This window comes from Haliotis rufescens, unplaced genomic scaffold (assembly GCF_023055435.1).
Source record: "Haliotis rufescens isolate VD_foot unplaced genomic scaffold, xgHalRufe1.0.p SCAF_16, whole genome shotgun sequence".
Classification (NCBI taxonomy): domain Eukaryota; kingdom Metazoa; phylum Mollusca; class Gastropoda; order Lepetellida; family Haliotidae; genus Haliotis; species Haliotis rufescens.
The window spans coordinates 11,575,271-11,600,893 of record NW_025963846.1 but is presented as its reverse complement, the minus strand read 5'-3'; the positions used below and the strand labels follow the sequence as shown (position 1 = coordinate 11,600,893).

The 25,623-nt window shown below is 40.7% G+C and overlaps 1 protein-coding gene across 10 annotated transcripts in view; it reads right to left on the bottom strand.

Moving 5' to 3' along the window:
- LOC124134961 (protein piccolo-like) overlaps positions 1 to 25,623 on the bottom strand; it is a 108,366-nt gene that overhangs the window by 67,125 nt on the left and 15,618 nt on the right. For all 10 annotated transcript variants that reach the window (XM_046500082.2, XM_046500107.2, XM_046500090.2 and 7 more), the window contains exon 2: positions 5,687 to 5,906. In XM_046500082.2, coding sequence (XP_046356038.1) covers positions 5,687 to 5,906 — 220 coding nt within the window. The remainder of the gene's footprint in view (positions 1 to 5,686; positions 5,907 to 25,623) is intronic.

Sequence of the window (25,623 nt, the reverse complement as noted above, 5' to 3'; positions counted from 1 at the left end):
ATTCTGCTTGTAACACCAAGCTCCATATTCTTTACGATACATCGACTTATCCGTAGCTCGAGACAAACGTAGTATCGATATTAGACCATTTGCCCGACAAACCATGCTACTTCAGCTGGAATCATCGTTACATATTCCTCACGGTCCATCGAGTTATCTGTAGCTCGAGACAAACGTAGTATCGATATTAGACCATTTGCCCGACAAACCATGCTACTTCAGCTGGAATCATTGTTACATATTCCTCACGGTCCATCGAGTTATCTGTAGCTCGAGACAAACGGAGTATCGACCATATGACTAATAACAGATACACAATTTCTGCTGGAACCATCAAGTTCCATATTCCTTACGATCCATCGATTTATCCGGACTTCGAGACTAACGGAGTGCCTACTTTGGACCATATTGTCACTCAGGGTTTTGTATAGACACCACACTGACATAAAATGTGAAGCCCGTTTCTGATGTCTCGCGTCGTGATATGGATGGACTGTTACTAAAAGCGGCGTAAAACCACACTCACTCACTCACTGTCGCGATTATGATATACAGTCTAAACGCAATATCAACTTAAAGACGCTCGATTTCGATATTAAATCGTTTCAATGTATAAATAGCACTCGAAACCTGCTATCTCGATATCCGTTATAACGAATGTACCGATATCGCGAACTTATTCTGCGGCCATCGACCGCCGCACTATATAAATACATATAATTCCGACCGTTCATCTCGAAATCGAGGTAATAATATATACAGCGCTATTTCGAACCTTGATCTCGGTACGAACTTTGTCATCGCAAACACGTGAAAATAAATGTTCTTTTCATTTACAGTTAAAAGTTACTTGTGAAGATTCGGGGTAAAATAGGTCTTAGCAACCCATGCTTGCATTAAAATGTGACTATGCTTGTCTTAAGAGGCGACTAACGGGATCGGGTGGTCAGGCTCGCTGACTTGGTTGATCCATGTCATCGTATCCTATTTGCGTGGATCGATGCTCATATTGTCAATCACAGGATTGTCTGGTCTAGACTCGATTATTTGCAGACCGAGCCACATTGGTCGAATGTTGCTGAGTGCGGCGATAAACAACAAACAAACAAACAAACTTGATATGTCTGGCTGTGCATGCCTCGCTATCTCGAATGTACAGATAACTCGAAGTTACAACACGGTCCCGCTAGATTCGAGAGACCGGAGTGCTATATGAACCATGCATATTCTACCACTTCTGTAACCAATAAAAAAATCGCCGGTTTAAAATACACATCAAGTTTCACCATTCGTCAACACTCGTCCCTTTCCGTTACCTGCAAGAAGACTCGTCCCCTTATCGATGTGCGAAAATACGACAAACTAATCAGAATGCGCGTATGATTTCAAGTTCTTCGTCAATAATTTTGATTTTACATATGTCTTGCATCTAAAAATATACCAAAGGCACAGTTAAATGTGTTCAATCATACTGTATAATTCCGCACGTCCCGATGCGCTTTAATTGCATCTGAAATATATATAATATATGGGGAAAATGTGTGAACCATTACGCAACGAGTTGACCATTGTTTTAGGTATGCCCGTTTGCGCTAAGACGGAACCCGGTCGCAAAAATGGCCACGAGAGGGGCACGAGTCGCTATTCGGCTTGTCCCGGAATAACACGAGTTGGTCACGAATGCAAGTTTCACATGAACACCGGGTTCGCTTATACCATCAGCTGCATGAGATACAGTGCAAGGTGCTAATAGTTCAGGCCATACACCGGACACGATGGTTCCACTAATTCCTTGTAACACAAACATGTACTCCTGCTTTTATTGATTATTTTCCTCAGCCGATTTGTTTTGTGCGACGCGTTGAACTTCTTCCAGCCGCCATTGTTGATACAACCCCGAACGTCGCCAGCCTAGCGAAACGCCAATATAGGGATGAGGAAAATCTATTTATGTCGCAATTACTTACATCCCGGGGTCAAAACAAACAATAAAACACGTCGTTCTTACATTGTCAGACTGAACACATCAATTCAATGAGATTATCGATTTAATAATGATGAAAATGTACTCGATGTTAATGATACGGTGAAGGGTGAGTCTAATCGAAACGTTACGTTACTTAGGTGTTGATTTACACAACAAAATAGAAAAGATCCAATATGGTAATTGAGATTTTTTATCACGCTCTATCGTATGATAGAATAATGTTTTATAATGAAATACGACTTGGGGGAATTCAGTGACGATAATTACATAATCTATCAGACTTTTTCATCTCTGTAGCTTTAAAGTGAGTGAATGAGTTGAGTTTAACGCCGCTTTTAACATTATTCCAGTTATATCACGGCGTGTCAGCTTAATGTGGGAGGAAAGCCCCAAGTGATGCAGGTCTCAGGCGTTTACCACGTCAGTGAAACCCACGAGCACGGGTAGGTGCTGACAAACCTAGAAACATAATCAGGGCGAACCGGGATTCGAATCCACAACCATAGGTTTCTGGCGTGCCCAAGGGACGCAACTCTGCAAAGACGACTTAGACGACTGGGCCACTCGTGCCCCCTGTAGCTTTAAAGACATGCACTCGCAATAACATGTGTTTTAAGATCTCTTACTTCACCAGACGGGATTTAAATTAATCAAATTATACAGTAAACTATGGTCATAACGAATTCAAAGGGACCACTGATTTTAGTTTGATATAAACGTGGTTCTTTAAAAGCATATATACATGTATGAACAACAAAAGGTCGGGACACAAAATATGTTCGTTATATCCGTCAGTTCGTCATAAGCGTGTTCGTTATAAACGTAGTTTACTGTATTTATGTTTTAAATAGAGCCTTATTTACAATAAATGGGCAAATATAATTATGACTGTGACCCACACATACAAAGACCGAAAGGGCGATTTCAACGGCTTCCAGTCAATTTAAACAACAGACAAAACAGAGCGGTAACCTCACACAGAAACCTTCAGTAGTAGAGTCCAAACCTCGCAACGTATTTCAGTCAATCTGTCAATGTGCAGAAATAAACAACCTCCCAGAACGCCCTGTGTTAGGGAATCTGCTTTAATTCAAGCTATGGAAACCCTTCACGAAGCGCCCATATCGATTTTGTTAAAAGATCGATAGTGAGTGCCCCTAGTGATCATCTGTACTAGCGTTAACCCCTCCCTGCTGTGCTAGCGCATACACGCTGCCATACAAGGTCTGTGCTACATGTGTCCACTGCTAATTCGCCATGGGATTCGAGATGTTCCACACAACGGACATTGATTAAACTTTCTAATTCTTTTTTTCGGTCTTTAAAACGCCAAATTTGCTTGTTGTAACTATTTAGGCAGTAGCGTGATGGCGTTTGCGTGTTGTAGTGTAATAATGGCGTTTTATGTGCTGAGAAGCACTCTCGCTGATTGAGGTGTTTTTTCGAAAGAGATGTCCGATTTACATAGCTTGACAACTGTTTGATGCGATTACTGCGCCAAATTGCCTTAAATACCAACGAACCTCTTTTACTGTTGTGAACTCATTTGGTGCTGTCTTAATCGAACCTATTCCATTCAGTGCCAACCCTGGTCATCGTACCGGAAGTAAGATAACACACAGGAAACAACATACATACTGAACATGCGCATCTAGGTTTGAGTCAACAAAACCCGGCACGCTCTGATAAGGTATTATCTTGATATGACTTGCATGAAGGTAACCAGTGTCTATAACCAAAATATAGTCATTACCATGACAACCAAAGCGTGAGCTCATTATTTTGATGCGGGAATGAACTATAAAGCGTTCAGTCATTAAAATGATTTAGCCCAGTAAGCTAATTGGTACATTATATGTTTTCTATCAATTATTGAACTGCATTGAAAAACATTCGTCCTTGCAAATCCCTCGATACAGAAATACTCTAAAATGTTTCTGTAAGTAGCTGCGTACTGGCCCTATGATCAAAAGCGAGCGCAAGCCAACATTGGTATTTGTCAAAATACGCATGACACAACTGTGACTATAGGAGCAATTACGATCAAACATCGTACGGGCTGGACGCATCACCTGACATTATTCGTTCGCCCACACAGATTACTCTTACAGGAAGCAAGAAACGTGGTGCCTTTCATCAGATTACCATAGAGAAAACTGTAGAACACACAAAGGCTGGTACCGTGTTAGAGCGTGCGCCCGGAGAGCAGAAGGTCCGAGGTTCGATCCCCGGCCGCGTCATACCAAAAGAAGTTAAAAGATGGTACTTGTTGATACCCAGCCTGGCGTTCGGCTTTAAAGGGCTTAAACAAGGAGCTCGGAGTCTGAGTGGGGTATTCATGTTATACTCCGGCATGGTATCTCAGTGTGCTAGTACTATAAAATCTGCATTAATCCCCCCCCCCCCCCCCTCCCCTCCACACACACACACACACACACACACACACAAACACACGCACAAAATAATGGCTAAAACAAAGAGCATAAAAAACCATTCACTCCATTCACATTCAATCCACAAGATTATCTTACATCGTTACACACACTGAACATAAACGGCTGTCATGAAATCGTTTTATTAACGCTCTACAACTGAAATCAATACATGCACGAAACGAAATAACATTGAAAGTATTACAGTGAAATGCAGTTTTTCACATGCTTTCTGTCACCATGTACATGTAATATCTCATTGACTTGTACTGAGCTACCTGTACACGCGCAGCTGTGTTGGACGCTTCACTGAACGCATTTAAAACCAGATGTATCCCTATCTGTCAACGATCACATTACATCCAAATGGCTCCCCAAACAAAACTCGAGACAAGTGCAGACATGTATTGGAGTCGATGGTTAAGATGTAACGTGACACGCACGTGCAAACAACGTCCCTATTGGTGACTTTGCGGATGAGCGATGACTAACTGCTTTCTGCCGACTCATCAATGTATCAGCCGCATCGCGGTGGTTGGATTCTCAAAAAAACAAAAACAAATCATGATGCTGTCCGAAAAAATATCTCAGAATCTGCATCATACCCGGACGCTTCAGAGCATCGACGACTCATGAAATGATATTGAAATGTTCACTCAATACCTCCTACACGATTTTCTCTGAATGATTTGAAATCCAATTTGCGAGAAGAATAAAAGTTGGTTTGAAAAAAATTACATATATAATGTAAAGGGGGAAAATCAATGTATAGAAACTGGCGAGTCCTTGTTCTCAAGGCTCCACGATCACGAATGCGAGAGCATAGCCTTCGACCTTTTCTTCCGTTTGATATTGACACTGTGCATTCAATAGCGTCCCCGAAGCATGTAAAGAAAACTATTGTGATATTATTTTCATACTGACAACTGCTTGACAACGCTGTAATCTATCAGTATGCAGCGGCTTACATTAACCCAATGATCACTCGCAGGGAAAATGAATCTAGGTTTCCTGCAGTATTGAACCAAATGCCAAACCTTAGCACCACTGTCACTAAACTTGTGCTTATAAACTAGGCATTATATAGGTTTAAAGGGATAGTTATTATTGGTCAAATAATAAAATCAAGATATATTTGCATAACAAATCGGAAACACCAGTATGAGGCGTATAAAGATTCCCTACAAGGTCCATTCAAGACACCACCCACTACCAGGCTGAGAACGGTGCCTGCTGACTGAACATGCCGCCATGTTGGTTTGCTTACCTTGGTGGTTAAGCTAGTATTGAGCTCCCCACATCCGGGGCACGTGATCTTCTCACAATCCACACACACGTTTGGACCTTCTCTGGACCCATCCTCGTTCAGTCGGATCTCATTTATGTTGCATATAGGACACAGTGAACATCCGGAATCACTAAGCTCGGACAACGATGCTTCCCTCTCAATCCGTGTGGCATATTCTATGTATTCCTCTTCCAGATTCCTGAAAGTAGAGAAGATTAATGATTCATCCGGCTGTGTAGATCTGGGACGCTGTCGTCATGTCGCATGCTCAAAACCAGACCTGCCCCAGAACAATGCACGTAAATAATTGATCAGTACCTAAAAGCTTCTGCCTAGCACAGTCATGATGTGCAACACTTGTTTTGCTGAAAAACAGCTGGTTTGAGTGTTGGAGGTTGCTGGTCCTATAGTCTTTGTAAGAAAGCCTTATACACTGAATTGTCTTGTTGTTCGGGGACTAGTAGGGTCTTTATGTTCTATCTAATTAGGGGAACAGATGTAACTTGAAATACCTGACGCTTGGATCAATATTGTACCGAGCAAGAAATTGACAAATGCTCAACCAATCATGTAAAGAATTTATGAGGCTGGAAAAGTAGAGAAGCTGTTTCATTTTTATCAGATAACCAAGGCTTAAAGAAACATGCCTGTGCATTTACACACGCTGCGAGCTGATTGCACAGTATGCGAGTTAAAAAAAAACATTCATCGAGTGACTGATACCAGATGCACAGCAATCCAATATACTCCGCAGACAATAGGTTAGGATGCTCTTCGTCAAGGGATTCCAATAAGACTTCATTTCAATCTCATGTTGCAACATGTTTCTTAAGTAATTTTTTCTTCTTGACATATAACGAAATGCATCTTTAACACAAAAAATCATTTAAAAATATTTGCATCAACAATCAAACGTGTTTCTATCTATTTTCTACAGCTTTGCTTTAAAACTGGAACTTTGCAATGCAATGGTTCCAAAACAACCTGGTGTGTTCCTGTCAGTATTCAGCCCTAAGGACACCTGTTCTCATTACACCGCTGTGTCGTTAAGACGTAAAACCAGTTTAGCATAAGACATCACACTTGACAGGAGCCATTACACAAATGAAACTGCACGTTTCTTCTCCTTTGTCAGAGGACTGTGTGCCTGCAGACAGAATGAATGGAACAGTTCTTAAGAGGTGGAACGCGATTCCTCCAAACGATGTCCACGTAAAGGTTCCAGACAAATGCTTTTGTAAGGAAAGTTTCCTCCCAATCCCCTCCACATCATCTACGGGGACTTAAGAAGAGTATTGTATTTGCTGCTCGTCAACACTCGGGGTCGGCAGCAGCATCAGATGCCATTCAGGTCAGCGAATGTCTGCCTTGTTGAACACCATAATATTATCTGGCAATAAGTTACGGCCAATGTCGATTTCGTCTCGTGATATTATCCTCACAAGAACGCCTAGGCTCACTTATGTCAAGTCCACATGTTTTAAACTTGGGTTCGCTGCTAAGATAAACGGATGAAAGGTTTCCGGTGGGACAACCATAATTCAAACTACTGTTAGGTGGTTTAAAAAATAAATCAGCTTAAATGATGTAAAGTCAGATCTGCACTAAATTGATCTTTTATTCTGCAAATGTTCCGATATTGATGAAAAAATATTTCGTCTACACGATATGCTTTTCTTTTGTTGGGGTCACTGCGGTTCTTGTTGGATCGAAACATGGAACACACTCATTCTCTTTAGCCAACGTTTAGCGAAAGTCTCTAGCACAGGATACAATCAGTTTTCGGAAATAGACTGGGTACTGACTATCTATGCACTGCGACAGCTTTAAGGTAAGTGTGTGGGTGTGTGTGTGTGTGGGGAAGGGGGTGGGGGGGTGGGGGGGGGGGGGGGGGGGGTGGGGTTGGGTGGGGACGGATTAAGGGTGGTCATGCTTCGTGACTAGGACTTGGTTGGCATCGTCGCGTTGTACCACAACGACGGGGATCAATGCTCGTGATGCTGATCACTGGATTGTCTGGTCCAGATCTAGACTCGATTGTTTACGTGCCGCTGCCATATGCAGGGTACAGGGACATACAAACACGTACTTTTGTATGAATGTTGTGGTGTCACACCTGGCGTCATTACTGATTTTTTTTTTATCGATTCGTATAATTTGCATTCTTTTTAAACCCAATGGAACCCCGAGAGATTATTCTCTGGCGTTGACATTTTGAATTTACACCGAGGACCCGGTTTCGGTTCCCCAAAGAGGCCAAAGTGTGAAGCTTTGGTTTACCGTGCCGCATGTTTACGTGAATTTAGTTAACAGGGGATCAAGCTTCAATTACTCTCGCAACTATATTTTGCCTTCTTAAGATAATGTATTGATTAAGGTCAAGAGTTTGATACCTGTTCTATCAATGTTCGATTCCAAGGGAAGCATTTGCGTCATTGGTTCACAAATTGCGTGCATACGTTCCTAAATCGAAAAATAATTTTCGGTCTGCCGTACAGTATCTGTAATTACTGGCCCCACTAGTATGTTCGGTTAGAAATGGCCTCGTTTGATCCAATCGATCACGCATCAGGGAGATTTATGCGTTCGGGACACACGAGATCTCTCGGGAACTGCGGCCGGAAATGCGACCTCCTTCAGTGCCATTACAACATCTACTATAGTAACGCCAAAGCTATTAACTGCTCTGAGAGATGCCACATAAACATTCTCAGATCTTTGCCCAAGAAACTGCGTGTGAAACAACTGCCGTAAAAGGGGAGAGGTTTACGTCAGCCATTGATGTCGTAACATTGTCGTAAACAGAGATGCGCGCTTTCAGCAATAAGACAAGAGTTAAATGAACCTACAAAGATCTGATGACACAGTAGAAACGATGTCTCCCAGAGTGACACTGTGATAAAACAACGTTGATTTACCCCCACACCCTAGTCGTTGCCAGGCATCACATTTAATTCCCAGTTTTTTCCCGTCACAGAATCGGGTATTGCTAGATTATCAATATGGTGGCCGTTGTCTGCTGTTAATGTCCTGACGATCACAAAACAGACATCACTCAGCACGCGTAATAACTGTTTCTACGGGAAAGGAATGGCATAAGATATTAACAGGAAATTCGAATTATGACTTTCGGAACACTGATTTATATGAAACGGTTACTTCCGGTTTGTTTGTTGGTTGTTTAACGCCGCACTCAGCAATATTCCAGCTTATGACGGCGGTCTGTAAAAAATCGAGTCTGGACCTTACAATCCAGTGATTTGACATCATATCGACAATTGGAATATGATGACATGCATGGGGGTACTGGTAACGTTACAATTGACTCTATGCTAACTTTTCAGTTTACTAAAATACATGTTCTCACGAACTAAAATCAGAGTATACACGCGAAGCCCTAATGATAAAATGTCAGTCAGTCATGTGTAGAATCACAACAGACATTTATACAAATCCTCATCAAGCCGATGATAAATCACGGAAAGGTTCTGATGCATATTCATATTCAAGCGTCAAAACAATTTAAATATATATGATCACCTGTCCTGCTCTCGTTATGCCCATCATATAATCACTGTAATAATCTTGGGACATGGCGATAGCGTGACAAAAGGCTCTTGTGGTTTATACAGCACGCTTGATGTTAACGTTCGTATACCCATCAAATATGCATGAGATAGGAATTAGAAATACATCGCATATCCTCGGCTTAAACAGAGTTGTCTCCCTTTGGATGTATCTTTTGTACATGCAACAGTGACAAATATGTTTCATGGCGGATCTGGGATTGTTGGCTAGCCTGGCGTGCGCTCGTTATTCTGAATACAAGGGTTAGATTCGTCACATGGGTGCTATTTGTGAGACCCATTCTCGTCGTCGCCTGTGTGTAATTGCTGCATTAGAACATATACTCTCTCATTCATTTATTAGTGAATCCTAGTGCAACTGCATGCATCAATCGGACTTTAGGAGCTAGGTGTTTCTGGTGAAGATACAAGCAAAGAACACAAATCTGGTGTTGTTACTAATCCATTCTGTAATATTTACCGCTATTTTGACTTTTACTCCCAGCGGATAATCGAGATTATTCTCTGACGTTAACGTTCCATGTATACTCACCGCCAAAAGAAACGCAAACCATAGATACATAGTTTGTTCCCACTGTGCCGGCAGATAATCCGGATTATTTGAGATTAATCAAGTTAATTCGGATTAGCCGTCATGCCTTGCTGCATTGCCCGCACCAGCCAGGTACTAATTAGCTATGGTGAAAAGTGTTCACGAAATTTGTTCACAAATGTCAAGGATGAACTTTCGTGATATGATTTAACGTGTCATATGTAATTGCGAAAAAATTAATTTGTTTGAGTGAAGACTTTTAATCAAACATGTATAAAGGAGTGAGAACATCAAGAAGTACATCATTGCTTCATTTCATAATGGCAAATGTACCAGTGAATATAATGTTCAGTTTATTCACAATTCTCGAGGTGGTCATAAATTTAGGGTTAGGCGTAGAAGAGCTGCCGAGGTACACTGGAGATGGTGCAAGGCCGGACGTCCTGCAACCATCAACTCAACTGATGGAATGATAACAGTGAGTGAGTATGGTTTTACGCCGCTTTTAGCAATATTCCAGCAATATCACGGCGGGGGACACCAGAAATGGGCTTCACACATTGTACCCATGTCGGGAATCGAACCCGGATCTTCGGCGTGACGAGCGAACGCTTTAACCATTAGGCTACCCGACCGCCCCTATGGATAATAACAACCTACAGAGATAGTCACAACCACAAGCCTGCTAATACCAAGACCAAGATCGTTGTTGGCGAATTGTTCGACTCCCCAATGGTTACAATTTGTTGAAACCATTAAACATATTTTATTCATAATACTACTTGTGATTTACTTTTTTGATACATTGTGAATAACCATTCTTTGTAAAATATACGGTGATATTTCCGGTAATGGCTAAAATGGCAAAACTCCTGACTCTTACATACTCTTACTCTTACTTCATATGCCTGCCTCCGTGGTCGAGTGGACAGAGCGTCTGCCCAAAGAGTGGAAGGTCGGGGGTTCAATCCCCTGCCGCGTCATTCTAAAAGAGGGGGCACGGGTGGCCCAGTCGTCTAAGGCGCCGCGATTCGCTGGGCAGAGTTGCGTCCCTTGGGCACGCGAGAAACCTATGATTGTGGGTTCGAATCCCGGTTCGCCCCGATTATGTTTCTAGGTTTGTCAACACCATACCCGTGCTCGTGGGTTTCACCGAAGTGGTAAACGTCTGAGACCTGCATCACTTCGGGCTTTCCTCCCACATTAAGCTGACACGCCGTGATATAGCTGGAATACTGTTAAAAGCGACGTTAAACCCAACTCACTCATACTAAAAGACATTAAAAATATGGCACATGCTGTTACCCTGCCTGGCAGGGGATAAAACAAGGCCTGGTCAGTATACTGTATCTGAGTGTGTTATCCAAGTTACACTGCGTCATGGTATTTCTGTGTGCTAACACTGTAAAACCGGCATTAGTCCGGACCAGTACAAGAAGACACACATACACACGCCGCTAAATACGTACAATAATCTTGAAGGCGACGTTAAACCCCATTTCATCTCACCTCACTACATATCCATGAAAAGTCAAATCCTAAAAGCAATAGGATGGCCTGTCGTGTTTATTCCACGTGAGGAGACGACGCTATCTATCTACATCAATTACGACGGCGGGATGCAACGATGAGGACAAACACGGGGCCTCTAAGTCGAATAGATTCCCGCACTCTAACCACGGCCTTATAGCAATTTGAATTTGATATGAGATGGCTGGAACCACGTCTCTAAAAGTCAGAGGTCAGGAAATTTGATTGTCTCGGTCGTTTAAATTACAAGTGGAACTAGTTCCAGCTTGAGCACTTCGTGTTAAAGGTTTAAGTGTGTCCTGGACCAACCTGGTCGGCGGGGAGACACAATGCAGGGCAAATATTCCTCCTTGACACGAACATCAATTTCATGACTTTGAAAGTGATCTAACTGATGGGAAAGAGTCCATTTTACGAGCTTGGTCTTTTTATTCAATTTTGTTTTGATTTGAAATTGTATATGTGAATACAAATTGATGATATGTAGGTATCTAAGAAATCCGAGTATGTCGTCAAAGACAAAGCGATGTTCAAAGTCTACAATAACGTCACAATGCTCTATGACGTAGTTTGTGGAATTTTGTTGCAGGATCAACCTGCGAAACAATGCCATGTGACGTCAGCCTAACAACAGGGTTGCTGGGGTCATCGCGTGTGCATCAGCTCCTCTCAGTGATCTATCATCTCTACACGCAATGTCGTTGAATAAACCGAGGGATGTTGGAAGTTTACAAATTGATGATATGCAGGTATCAAAGAAATCCGACAAAGACAATGCGTTGAAGGCTTCTGTATTTTCTGCATATGTGAGTTAATATACATTGATGATATTTACGGTATCAAAGAAATTCAAGCATGCATTCGAGACATTCCGATTGGCATGCAATTTTGAGATTACAATGATACAATTGTTATCGTTGGTAACGATACAGTACAGTTCTTGTACTGGTATAAAAAAACAGAGGACTAATCAGCCCAAATAGAAATCTTCCGACATACTTTATGCTAATAACTAGACTATCACTCGAGGTGAAGAGGATTCCATTGGAGGGATTGTATGATCTGTAGAAGCCTATTAATGGGAAATGTTTACAGACAGTCGTATCAGTCCATATCATACTTCTGCTGAACCTATGTCACGGAGTTTTATACCTTTGGTATGTATATATTTTTATTTTTTATTCCTAATGGTGTAGTTCTACTTGATTTCCAAGCCATATCGAACACGCTAGCGACATCTTTGATCACGTCACCCTGAACATTGTATCTCTTCTGTTACATGTTGATACACACATCTCAGAAACATTCACTGCTTCAAGCATTACACTGAGGAGCAAGAGAAATTATACATCGCAGTTGATTTTATCTTATGTTTGATTTTCAATTGAAAATATCTTAACTTACGATATTACAAATCCAAAATGAACTGCAATGGCCCTTAGTCAGCACTCAAAGAATATTTCTTCGTGGTTATATTTAAAAGAATAATTTCATTTAAAACTTTTAAAAATCTGAAGAAAAAAACAAATCGCATTATACAAAACTAATGATTGTTATGCTAGAACGTTTTTTTTGAAAATCAATAAATTAAAAAATACTTTTCAAACATGGTAGCGTCATAAAGTTGCAAATTCATTTCTTACTCCATTCTTCATTGCACAAAATAATATTTACACAAAATTACCCAGCCACAGATTGTTTTTTTAATAAACTGTTGCAGGGATGAGTGATGGTAAAAAGACATAATCAAATTTAACAACAGTTTTTCCCAATTTCCAACTGCATAAAAAAATTCCACCAAGAGGAGATGTCGTCTCATCAGGACATGTCTAGTGACCATTTTGTTGTAAAACCTGAATCAGCATTTCCAGCATTTACCGGAAGTAATTAATTTTCAATAAGAATCATAATGAAAGTCTCAACGTCGTTGTGTTCATATCAGATACCTCTGTGGTATATAAGGGTCATCTCTCGTCAGCACTTCTGTCAAGCCTCCAGAAAGATGTGTCTGGCGCCGTGTCGCCGTGAACTGGTGTCACGCAACAAACAAACGATGTTGCGAAATCATCGTGTTAGGAGTCAGCGTGGGCTCTGATATTGCGATATCCAATAAAACTATTGATTTGTTAATACTTATAATAATAAAAATAATATAACAGTGAATGAGTATGGTTTTTACGCCGCTTTTAGCAATATTCCAGCAATATCACGGCGGGGGACACCAGAAATGGGCTTCACACATTGTACTCATGTCGGCGTGACGAGCGAACGCTTTGACCACTAGGCTACTAGAATATGTGTATAACGTGTATTTACTTCTGGGAATACAGAGATCTCAGAGTAGAGTAGAGTGCATTATTGACAACAAAAAAGAGCTTATTTATATCTTATAAGAGAAAATGATCTAATTGTCATCGGCATTTGAGACACTCCCCAAACATATCCAAACTGTCCACATAGGGCTGACAGGGTTAAACTTCAACATAAATAAGTTCTCTATATGGAACAGTATTGACAGAGCACTAACGTGTTCAGAATTTATTTCAGATCTATCTATATTCATTCCGGCTGTCGATCGCCCTGCTATCTTATTTATCGACCAACCCTTCCTTCTGCCCATCCTTCCTGCTCCAACGTTCCGTCCATCCTAACTCCAAGATCTGCAACATTGTCGATGGAAATTTGGCACGTTGGGTTATCCATACTGCCCGTCAGTTTGATATTCGCCTGGTCCAAACAAGCAGGGCTGTTTGCCATGTAAATATCTCTCTCAGAACCAAACACTTCATCTCAACACTAATAGGACCCAGGTCGACTTGATGGTTGAAATTGATTAAGTATATAGTAGGGTTCTGGTATTTAAGAACACTCTTAAGGGCAAACCTCGTCTAGGAGACGTCATCAGGTTGCACTGCCAATGGTATTGGGCAGGAATTAGCAGGATTAGCAGGATTACATGATACAGTTAACGGCCACCGTGGCTCACAATCGTGGTCAGGAGACATGGCTCTGGCGTTGTTGTCACAATATGCAAAACGCAAAAGCTATAATTTACAAGGTGTAGGCATATGTATGTATGCATAATACTGAATGGCTTTCAACATGCTTGGGTGGATAGATTGGGGTTCCTTGACGTCGAGAGATTTCAAATGGTTCCCGTATTATAGACAGGGGAACACACATCGGGACTTGTTTTATCAATAATGTTGTCATCCGGTTTTGACAAATCTCTGTGATTTTGTTTTATCATGTTCTGTGGTCGATAACTAAATAAATATCTACCCTTCCCCCACCCCCACCCCCACACACCCCCATTACGCATGTCAGTTTAAGACATGTAATATTCTACAGTTGAGACGATGGCTTACATGCATTTATGATGTAACTGACGCCTCCGTTCGATCCCCGGCCGCGTCATACCAAAAGACGTTAAAAGATGGTACTTGTTGTTACCCTGTCTGGCGCTTGGCATTAAGTGGATTAAACAAGGGCTGGTCGGCTCGGAGTCAGTATACTGTGTCTGAGTGTCTGTGTGAGTATACAGTGTCTGTGTGTCTGTGTCACGTTAGTCGCTTCTGGGGATGCTGAAGACAATTAAACAAATTCACAATATGCAAAACGCAAAAGCTATAATTTACAAGGTGTAGGCATATGTATGTATGCATAATACTGAATGGCTTTCAACATGTAAATGCATTATGCTTGGGTGGATAGATTGGGGTTCCTTGACGCCGAGAGATTTCAAACGGTTCCCATATTATAGACAGGGGAACACACATCGGGACTTGTTTTATCAATAATGTTGTCATCCGGTTTTGACAAATCTCTGTGATTGAGTTTTATCATGCTCTGTGGTCGATAACTAAATAAATATCTACCCTTCCCCCACCCCCACCCCAACACACCCCCATTACGCATGTCAGTTTAAGACATGTAATATTCTACAGTTGAGACGATGGCTTACATGCATTTATGATGTAACTGACGCCTCCGTGGTCTAGCGGTAGAGCGTCCGCCCGGAGAGCGGAAGGTCCGGGGTTCGATCCCCGGCCGCGTCATACCAAAAGACGTTAAAAGATGGTACTTGTTGTTACCCTGTATGGCGCTCGTCATTAAGGGGTTAAAGCAAGGGCTGGTCGGCTCGGAGTCAGTATACTGTGTCTGAGTGTCTGTGTCAGTATACAGTGTCTGTGTGTCTGTATCCCGTTAGTCGCTTCTGGGGATGCTGAAGACAATTAAACAAATTCTAATCCGCATCTTCACCGGGACTTTTGATTTGATTTACAGTTCACAGAAAGAAAGTAAAATAGTTATATTTAGAACACGTTAGAGAACACTTAGAGTAACCTAATATCGTTGTTGTGATTGAGTAGGTAAGTATATGTCTTGGCAACGCTTTTAGCAATGTTCAAACTGCCACGGCGGAGACCACAACCAAGTGGCTTATACATTTAACACATATTGGGAATCGAACCCAAAACGAAAGTTTTAACCACGAGGCTACCCATCACCTTCGTTGATAGAAATAGGTCGATTATGAATATGATACTGCGGGAAAATATTGATACACTATATATCCAGTTATAAAGTAGCATGTTATCATTGAACACACATAGCTACAAGTCACTCCATTACTCCGACACAAACAGACAAGCATCCATCATCATCAGAGCGCATTGTATATTTCAAAGGACGTAGATCTACTGCATGCCATACAAAGCTTAGTCTATATGGTCACGTCGATGCCAGCTGATTACCATCAATCAAATGTCCGTTTGCTCCCCCCGACGCCGGTTCTCCCGTGACCAGCATGTTTCCATGGTAACTGCGATAAACTGGTCTTATTGGGAATTCATTTCAAAGATAAGCATTAATAACAGCTTGAGAGACGACGCGCTTCCTCTGGCATCAACGGCGTGCAATAGTGGCCCTCGCAGGACGCAGCGCCGATTGCAATTATGATGACAATGGATCAATTTATGGCAAATGAATTGTAAACATTCTATTCGATATTTCATTGCATAACCGGCTCCAAAAGGTATTGTGCAAGACCCAGTGGTTAGGCTGTACAGTTCAACGTTTCTTTGCATCCACGCCAGCCATTGCACTCGTTGGCGTACATGTTGGTTTTCATAAAAGTACGAATTCAATGTGTAAATATTCTATGATCAAAGAATGAAACACTGGTTCAGGTTATTATTATCCATTATATTATCAGTAATAATCTGTGGCCGTCTTACTTTGTGATCCTCTTGCTTTGTGATTGACTTCAAAACTATTTTCCAAACATTCTATCGTACGTTGTGTTAATAATGACACGAACGTGTTCTTTTTGGGACCGTACGAGCAGAAGGAAAGCGTCTTTGATGTTTCTAATAAAAGGTCACATGAAAATCAGACGAATTAATAACTTGCCTTTTATGCCAAAATGGTTGTCAATAATTTCCATAAGTAACAGGTGTCGTGAAATGCAAATCTTGCCTTTATTTTAGAACCAATTACACTTTTCACACATAAGTTAGTTTATGGATTAGGTTTTGAAATGTTTCTTATCCTTTCAACCACTGGTTTTACTGTACCAGCCTGGGTTATTAACAGACCATGGTGACATAGCTGGGATATTGGTGTACGTGGGCTGACTGGAATATCGCAGTCGGTTTTATGTGAGATGTTGGCGTAGTTTTATGAACAATTTGAAACACATTTGGGATGTAGTCATATCTTGTTATAAATATACATTCAAAAATATATTTCATAATCGAGAATTCGGAAAATGGGATGTTAGTACATTTGTAAATACAGAATGTATTTTCTGGCAAAAAATATAACACAAATCACAACCACATAGCGGATAACCGACTTTACAAATGTCCGAAATGGCGGCCATGTTTGATTTCAGATCATAGGAACATTTGAACAATATGGGATGGAGTCTGTATTCGGATCAGCAGATTCCAATAATCCCAGCATTATGGCGGTATTTATGAGCAGTCGGACAAATAGAAAGCAGAATCTCGCCGTTTGCAATTAAGAGATCCGTGGTATGCAACATCCTTTTGTATTCATAATACAAGCACTATATTGCCCATACGGCTAATATACCGCCTCATATTTGCAAATACTGTAAAGCGGCCCCGTCAGTTTCCATGGAGTCGCCAGGTCCACGGACTTTAGATCAATCACCTGAACGATATCAAGAATTAATTATCGGCTTAATTTTGTCGGAGAGTCTATTTCCATAACTATCCCAGTGCTGATTATCATTTTTCAATCCTGAATTTATCCTGCCGTCACAAACGGCAGAGAAGCTACTCTTTCATAATTATTTTGTTATGCTGACGTTTATGTGAATCGATCCATTATGATTGATCGATCCGCGTTGATGCATACAGTTTTTTCACTCCATTTTACATTCACAACTTTCTTTGATTATGGAAATTGTGGATAAAGAGATAACCATGGTAACGAGATAAAAGCATTCACCTTTCATTTCCTGATTTAAAGATGACATTTCAATGTTTTGACGAAGCACCAAAGTGCTGAAAGGCGCCTTTTTCTGAAGACACAACCGTTACAGAAGGCGAGGGTCAGTGTGGTTTTAGGCTGCTTTCAGCAATGTTCCAGCCAAAGGAAGGGGGCACATGAGCTCCACCCCTATTGGGAAATCGAACCTGTGTACTCACACTGAAAAGCCAATGCTTTAACCCGTAGGCTACCTCGTTAATACGGGAAGGGTCTATGCTCTTTTGCTTTGTTTGTTTGTTGTTTAACGCCGCACTCAGCAATATACCTGCTATATGACGACAGTCTGTAAATAATCTAGTCTAGATCAGACAATCCAGTGACTGACATCGTGAGGATCGATCTACACAATTGGGATTCGATGACATGCATCAACCAAATCAGCGAGCCTGACCACCCAATCCCGTTAGTCGCCTCTTACGACAAGCATAATCGCCTTTAATGACAAGCATGGGTTGCTGAAGGCCAATAATAATTCTAACCCGGATCTTCACGGGTAATTGTGCAACGAGGAACCTCGGAGCACTGTTATTATGCATTCCCAGCGAGTTTATGCTGCATAAACCTCACATACAACAGACTCGCATAGATGATGTTGCATGCGTGGGAATTGCTCCTTGACGCCCGTGCTGACAACACACACACAGTTAGTGTGATATATACGCCAATGGCATGTCCCCACTGTCCGTCATGGTCATAGCGTTGCATTGTGATGAGGAGTTCATATACCACACCATCACATGTCAATATCGGTCGATTTCTCCCTTCTAACAGACTCAATGATGATATTGCCAACATCACAGCTTAGTTCTGACGTCAACCTAAGCTGTGTTTTTTTATGTCACAGAACAAGAAAGGCATGGACATGCCCTCTCTTGGGAACACGATCGGTATGGAAGTAATGTTCCAATGTCAGCCTTCATAGGCAAGTCTTCCGATCTCAAGTCGCAAGTGGCTGTCGTATTTCTAGGAATTGTTGTGCACGACCCTGACGTTTGATATACCCATCTTGGGTCACTCTGACTTGTATTGTTTGACAAAAACGTTATGCAAAGAAACTTAGATTTCACTTGCTCTTCTTGGTGTTAGGTATTGAATTCTTGCGTTTAAGACTCAGTTGGGACAGCGCTGCTTGATTACGTCTCGTGACAATATTCCCTTGGTAATGACGGCTATGTCTTTCATATTATAACCGTGTACTTTTTTCCTCGTTTGGGAGGACTGTCAGCCGTTGAAATAAAACATTGTTTAACAAATAGTGAATAATTTTTCAAGAAAGGAATATTCTGTTATTGATTTTGCAAAATGTACTTTTTTTTATCGCAACGTTAACTTTATTGCCCTGTTATCGACCCATACGTGGGGAAAGTGAAGCATATATTTAATCTTATCACGAAGTTTGTTTCTTCAGAAATATATATTTTTGTGAGCTACTGGAAATAGATATGGTGTAAACGACGATTTTAACAGTATTCCAGTTATATCACGCCATGTTAGCTGTATGTGGGAGGAAAGCCCGAATTGATGCAGGTCTCAGACGTTTACCACTTCGGTGAAACCCACGAGCACGGGTATGGTGCAGACAAACCTAGAAACATAACTGGGGCGAACCGGAATTCGAACCCATAATCATAGGTTTCATAAACATCATAAACGTTCAGCTGATTGTTTAATTTATGCATATAATTTGACACGCCCAGTGACAGTAGCCAATCAACGGAGAGTAGCATCAAACAGAGTTCATCAGAAGCGTCAATCAGAGAGAAAAACCGCGACAGTCAGACTGAAACGAACCCGAACAAATGTCAGGGAGAAGACGAATGTTTTAAATGACATGGTCAGTAGTGCCAGATTCAGACATTAGTTCCTTTAAAAACGGGAAGACCAACAGTTGGGAAAATGCGAGTACGAAATTAAAACCCGAAGACAATTTGTGGAACCGAGGCGAGCGAAAACATTAAAAAAAAACAGGCGAGTGTGCCTGCACGTTTGCTGTTACATTCCTTCCCTGCCTTCGGTCTCGATGGGCGGTGTGGACGATGAATATGCATGAATTTCACTGTGCATGGTAAAACAGGTGAGCAAAAGGGGAATTCCCTCGACTGTAATATGGGATTCTCCGACATTCCGTAGGACTGAAAGTATTCCGTTTCGGTGGGCGTGGTTTTCATTTTTCACATTCATTGGGAAATGAATGCAATAACACGTGTCCAGTTCAGCCAATCAAAATGAACTACTTGCAATGAACACAACGAAAATATAATTATTGGGACAATAACAGATATTCAGATATGTACCAGGTCCTAGTGCTAGACTGTATACAGTTTACTCTGATATGTAAAGGATACACTGACATAGTGCTAGACTGTATACAGTTTACTCTGATATGTAAAGGCTACACTGACATAGTGCTAGGCTGTATACAGTTTTCTCCGATATGTAAAGGCTACACTGACATAGTGCTAGACTGTATACAGTTTACTCCGATATGTAAAGGCTACAAGGACATGGTGCTAGACTGTATACAGTTTACTCTGATATGTAAAGGTTTCTAGTACACAGTGCTAGACTGTATACAGTTTACTCCGATATGTAAAGGCTACACTGACATAGTGCTAGACTGTATACAGTTTTCTCCGATATGTAAAGGCTACACTGACATAGTGCTTGACTGTATACAGTTTACTCCGATATGTAAAGGTTTCTAGTACACAGTGCTAGACTGTATACAGTTTACTCCGATATGTAAAGGCTACACTGACATAGTGCTAGACTGTATACAGTTTACTCCGATATGTAAAGGCTACAAGGACATAGTGCTAGACTGTATACAGTTTACTCCGATATGTAAAGGCTACAAGGACATAGTGCTAGACTGTATACAGTTTACTCCGATATGTAAAGGCTACACTGACATAGTGCTAGACTGTATACAGTTTTCTCCGATATGTAAAGGCTACACTAACATAGTGCTAGACTGTATACAGTTTACTCCGATATGTAAAGGCTTCCAGGAGACAGTGCTAGACTGTATACAGTTTACTCCGATATGTAAAGGCTACACTGACATAATGCTAGACTGTATACAGTTTTCTCCGATATGTAAAGGCTACAAGGACATAGTGCTAGACTGTATACAGTTGACTCCGGTATGTAAAGGCTACAAGGACAGAGTGCTAGACTGTATACAGTTTACTCCGATATGTAAAGGCTACACTGACATAGTGCTAGACTGTATACAGTTTTCTCCGATATGTAAAGGCTACACTGACATAGTGCTAGACTGTATACAGTTTACTCCGATATGTAAAGGCTACAAGGACAAAGTGCTAGACTCTATACAGTTTACTCCGATATGTAAAGGCTACAAGGACAAAGTGCTAGACCGTATACAGTTACTCCGATATGTAAAGGTTTCTAGGACAAAGTGCTAGACTGTATACAGTTTACACCGATATGTAAAGGCTACACTGACAAAGTGCTAGACTGTATACAGTTACTCCGATATGTAAAGGTTTCTAGTACACAGTGCTAGACTGTATACAGGTTACTCCGATATGTAAAGGCTACACTGACATAGTGTTCGACTGTATGCAAGTTACTCCGTTACGGAAAGGCTACAATGACATAATGCTAGACTGTATCAATTTCCTGATGCAGATTAACATAGGTTGTGCCAGACTCAGAAATGGTTACGTGAACATAGAAAGTATTATGCTTTTTTCAATTGTATTGCGCCGCTCCCGGTGGAAGAAATTGATGTTAGACTCACAAAATGTTTGTTTTTTCAAATGTATTAAACATAGCTTTTGACCATCCAGTGAATGTAATGACGCTGATAATGTATTTGTATTTTCTATATCAACAGATTAAAGTTTTAATCGCAACACACCTGAAATGAGAAAACGGGGATTTCGGTGATTAGAATCACCAGCAACCTATGCTGATAGCAAGAGGTGACCTGATGGATCAGGTGGTCAGGCTTGGTTGATTGAGTGAATGTAATCGCACCCCGACGGCATGGATATGTCTTCATAACATCAATCACTGGACCGTTTGCTTCAGACTCGGTTATTTACAAAGATCCAACAAGACATAAACGCTATTAAGCAACCAACAACGCATAAACGTTTCCCCATATAGTTTGAAATAAAGCAAAACATACGTACAACTTTCTGACTTGGAAGAATATGATACTGGAGAGACACACGCCACATTCCATTCACCCTCCTGACTTATGTAGCGCTCCATCATTTAATACACTAGTCTGCTGGAAATGATGCTTTTTATCGTGCATTTACTCCCATATCTGAGACATGTTCTACATCTTTCATTCACCAGACATAAGGTAGGATGAATATGTATTACTGTTGCCGTTTACTGAACCATTTTGTCTGAGAGAAAAGTAGCATGAAAATTCTGATATGTAAAGTCTGCATGGTCACGCCACATTTGCACGCATCGTTTTCTACTTGTCATGGTATAACTCAATCTGTGTTCGGTGGTGGAATAAAAGACGTATTGTGTCTTCGTCGCTTGTTGAATAAATCAATATTCCGATGCACATATGTTTATCATATCGATGTATGTGCGTCACTTCGAGTGTGACATGACTCGTTACATGTGTCTATAGCTGTGCTGGAGGTAATATTATAAGAACCTTAATCGAAAAGAAACCCAGTGTTCGTGCGTAGCCAAAATGATAACCGGTGCCAGATAATATAACGATTTACATTAACACCACATTAGGAGATAAACCTTCTGTGATTATTGGGAAATCTGAGGTGGTTAAACTGTAGATTAGATACCTCTTATTTTATTTGGATCCGAGCGCTTTAGCCGAATACCACTGTTAGTTGTAGACCACAGCCCATCGCAACATGGGAGATCATTGAGACACAATGGCTTACGTATGTTTACTTACGTGTTCATCATGTTTGAAAAGCTGTGTCCAAGTGCTTGTGTGCAGTGGGGCAATAAGTTTCCAAAACCTCTGATAATGCTCCCATATTTAACGAAGCCAGTTCCAATGAGATATCGGCAGCCATTGTTATGTGTATCGGTGCGTAGGTTATCGATAGATCGATGTTTTCATGCACCCATTTATGTCTGAAAAGGCTTGTTAGGTTTGAGGTATCGAATGGAATTAGATACCTGATTATAATCTTATTTTGACACTCACAAGCAAACATTCTTCAGAGGCATGGTGAGATGAATATTTAACTGGTTCATGGGCCACTAAGCTATCCAAGAGTATTTATATGTTGTAAAACGTGAGTTAGGCTGTTCATAGCTTTAAGAACCATTCACAGAATCAAACACTGGTATCGTAATGAAGAATGCTATCGTCTCATCACCACTTTTTTTTAATCTAGCACAGGTGACATTTAGCTTATGTTACAAAATGTTAATGGTTACATGAATTTGACGAAATAATGTTAATAACATCAAACTGATAGCATGAATAGAGATATATGAAAAAAAGACAATACACAAAAATATAATATTTGTATTTTCTTGTCAAATAACGTGACAAACTTGTAATTATCACTCGTGAACTGTGCGAATGTCAACGTCATGCCACGTGGTGAGATAAACATGTTTTCGACAAGAAAGAACAAATATTCTTTTTCTGTATATTCTTAGTGATCTCCATGGTGACAAAGCGGCAGACAGAATGTAGTTCCGGTCTAAAGTATTATTTCACTCTGGTAAAATAACATATTATTTCCCTCGAGTTAAGTATCGATTACATATTTTTCAGAAAAATACAGTATTTCATAAACAAAACATCAGCCAAATAACAGCATGGATTTGATGCTCTTAACATAAAATTGCCCTGGTAACATAATTAGTAACACCAAACATAAATGACTGTAATTTAACAATAACAATAAGGTATGATAACATGCTGATTAATATTGATGTGATACTAGTATGAGGTGATATGACCAATAGCGTTAGTAGGGTAATTAAAAGTAACAAAACCCTTTCCATAGCGATATGAAATCTCGATCGTACGATTCCGACTGGATCATCAACAAGTGTGTATGGATCACTATCAAATTGTGGCACCCGTCACAAACACACGCAAAGGAAAGTCAATCGTCCACCCGAAAAGCACGGGAACACATTGAATGTGTTAAAATAGGGAACATAATTTTTGTCACTATGAGTCAAATTTGGATAACACACTAATAACAAATATAACCAGTGTCATTGATTTAGAAACTTAAATTATATGAATAAGAAAACTACCTGCTTTAAATTGAGTTAAAAAAAGAAGTAATAAATCCATGTTTGTTTATTGTTACAACAGTGTAAGACTTCGATGCGTCTTCTTTACACAGATCTAAAGAAAACCTTAAGCACGCATATAAAGCAATATTTTGACACTCTAAAGCCATCAGCTCACAATGCACTCTCGCAATAAACCAACGAAAACTAACTGGATTCAAAGGTTTGAAATAGTGAGTTTCATTTTCCTGACATAAAGAACCTTTTCAGGTCCAGGATGTCTTTTACCGTACCACATCTATAGAATAAACAGTAATACCGCAGCCGTGCTTCAACTCATAGGATCTGATGGCGCAAATTATTGTATTATGTGTAATTCACAAGATCCTTGAGTGCAAGCGAATTTGCCTCTAATTTCCCTGCCAGGAATCGATATCGACAACCGAGACCAGAGACTCGAGAGGGAAAATCCAGGCATAAATTGGTGATCATCCATCTATTGCTACCCTACAGTACAGTAATTACCCCTGTCGTCATTTGACAGATTGTACCTGGCCATAAACACAATCCCCGGTACTGGATGGTAGTAAGATGTGCCTAATGCAGCACCCAAAATAGGGTCAAATAATTTACTGATCGACCGGTTCAAGGTACCGAACTGTATAAAGTCCTGCCAATGTTTAATTTGTTGAATCCAGCTGGAAAATATATAAGGGCTGGATAGAGAAACCTATAATGTTGAAACCGCGAATAGGACTCGAACGTCGAATGAAGGTGAAATGCGACTACCAATTCTACCAACAGTTAAAAGCTTTGAACTGTCTCCTTTCCACCTAGCCAGAAACATCTCTGATGCTTTATGTGAGGTAAATGTGGGACTTCATTCAGACGAATACCTGACATCTGCACTGCATCTTTGTAATGTGTCATACGGCGGCTATCGGTCTACATGTGTCGGAAACTCGGATAAATCGATACAACGGTGTCTAACTTTACCTGGACGAACCCTCCCCATGCCGATATGTGGTAGAGCTGAGACAGAACCCAAAGAATATTAACCCGGGATTTACATGTTTTCAAAAAGGATTTCTTTTCTCTCTGAAGTTTTTTCTAAGCAATTTCAGGTTACAGTAACATTCCAACTTAGTTTTTTAAAACCAATTTGATATTTGACATTTTTGTTCGTTAAAATCGCTTTTTCGTGTAAAGTCAAGATGCACGCACCATTCCACGAATGTGTCAAAATATGATTACAGAAATTCCCGCAGGAAATTCTCCTTTGCTGGCATGTGATTACACATCAAGTATCCTATGTCAATTATAACATCAGTAGAAAGGCGAACGTTCAGTAATTAACTAATCGCCTTCCTTCAGACAAATTACAAGCCGTCTGTGTTTGAACGAGATTCTAAGGTAGAAAATGACCGCCCCTAAGGGACAATTCCGTGCTTAGATCACGTGGCCGAATGTAATGAGCATTTGGCTGCTTTGTATTGATTAGTTCCAAC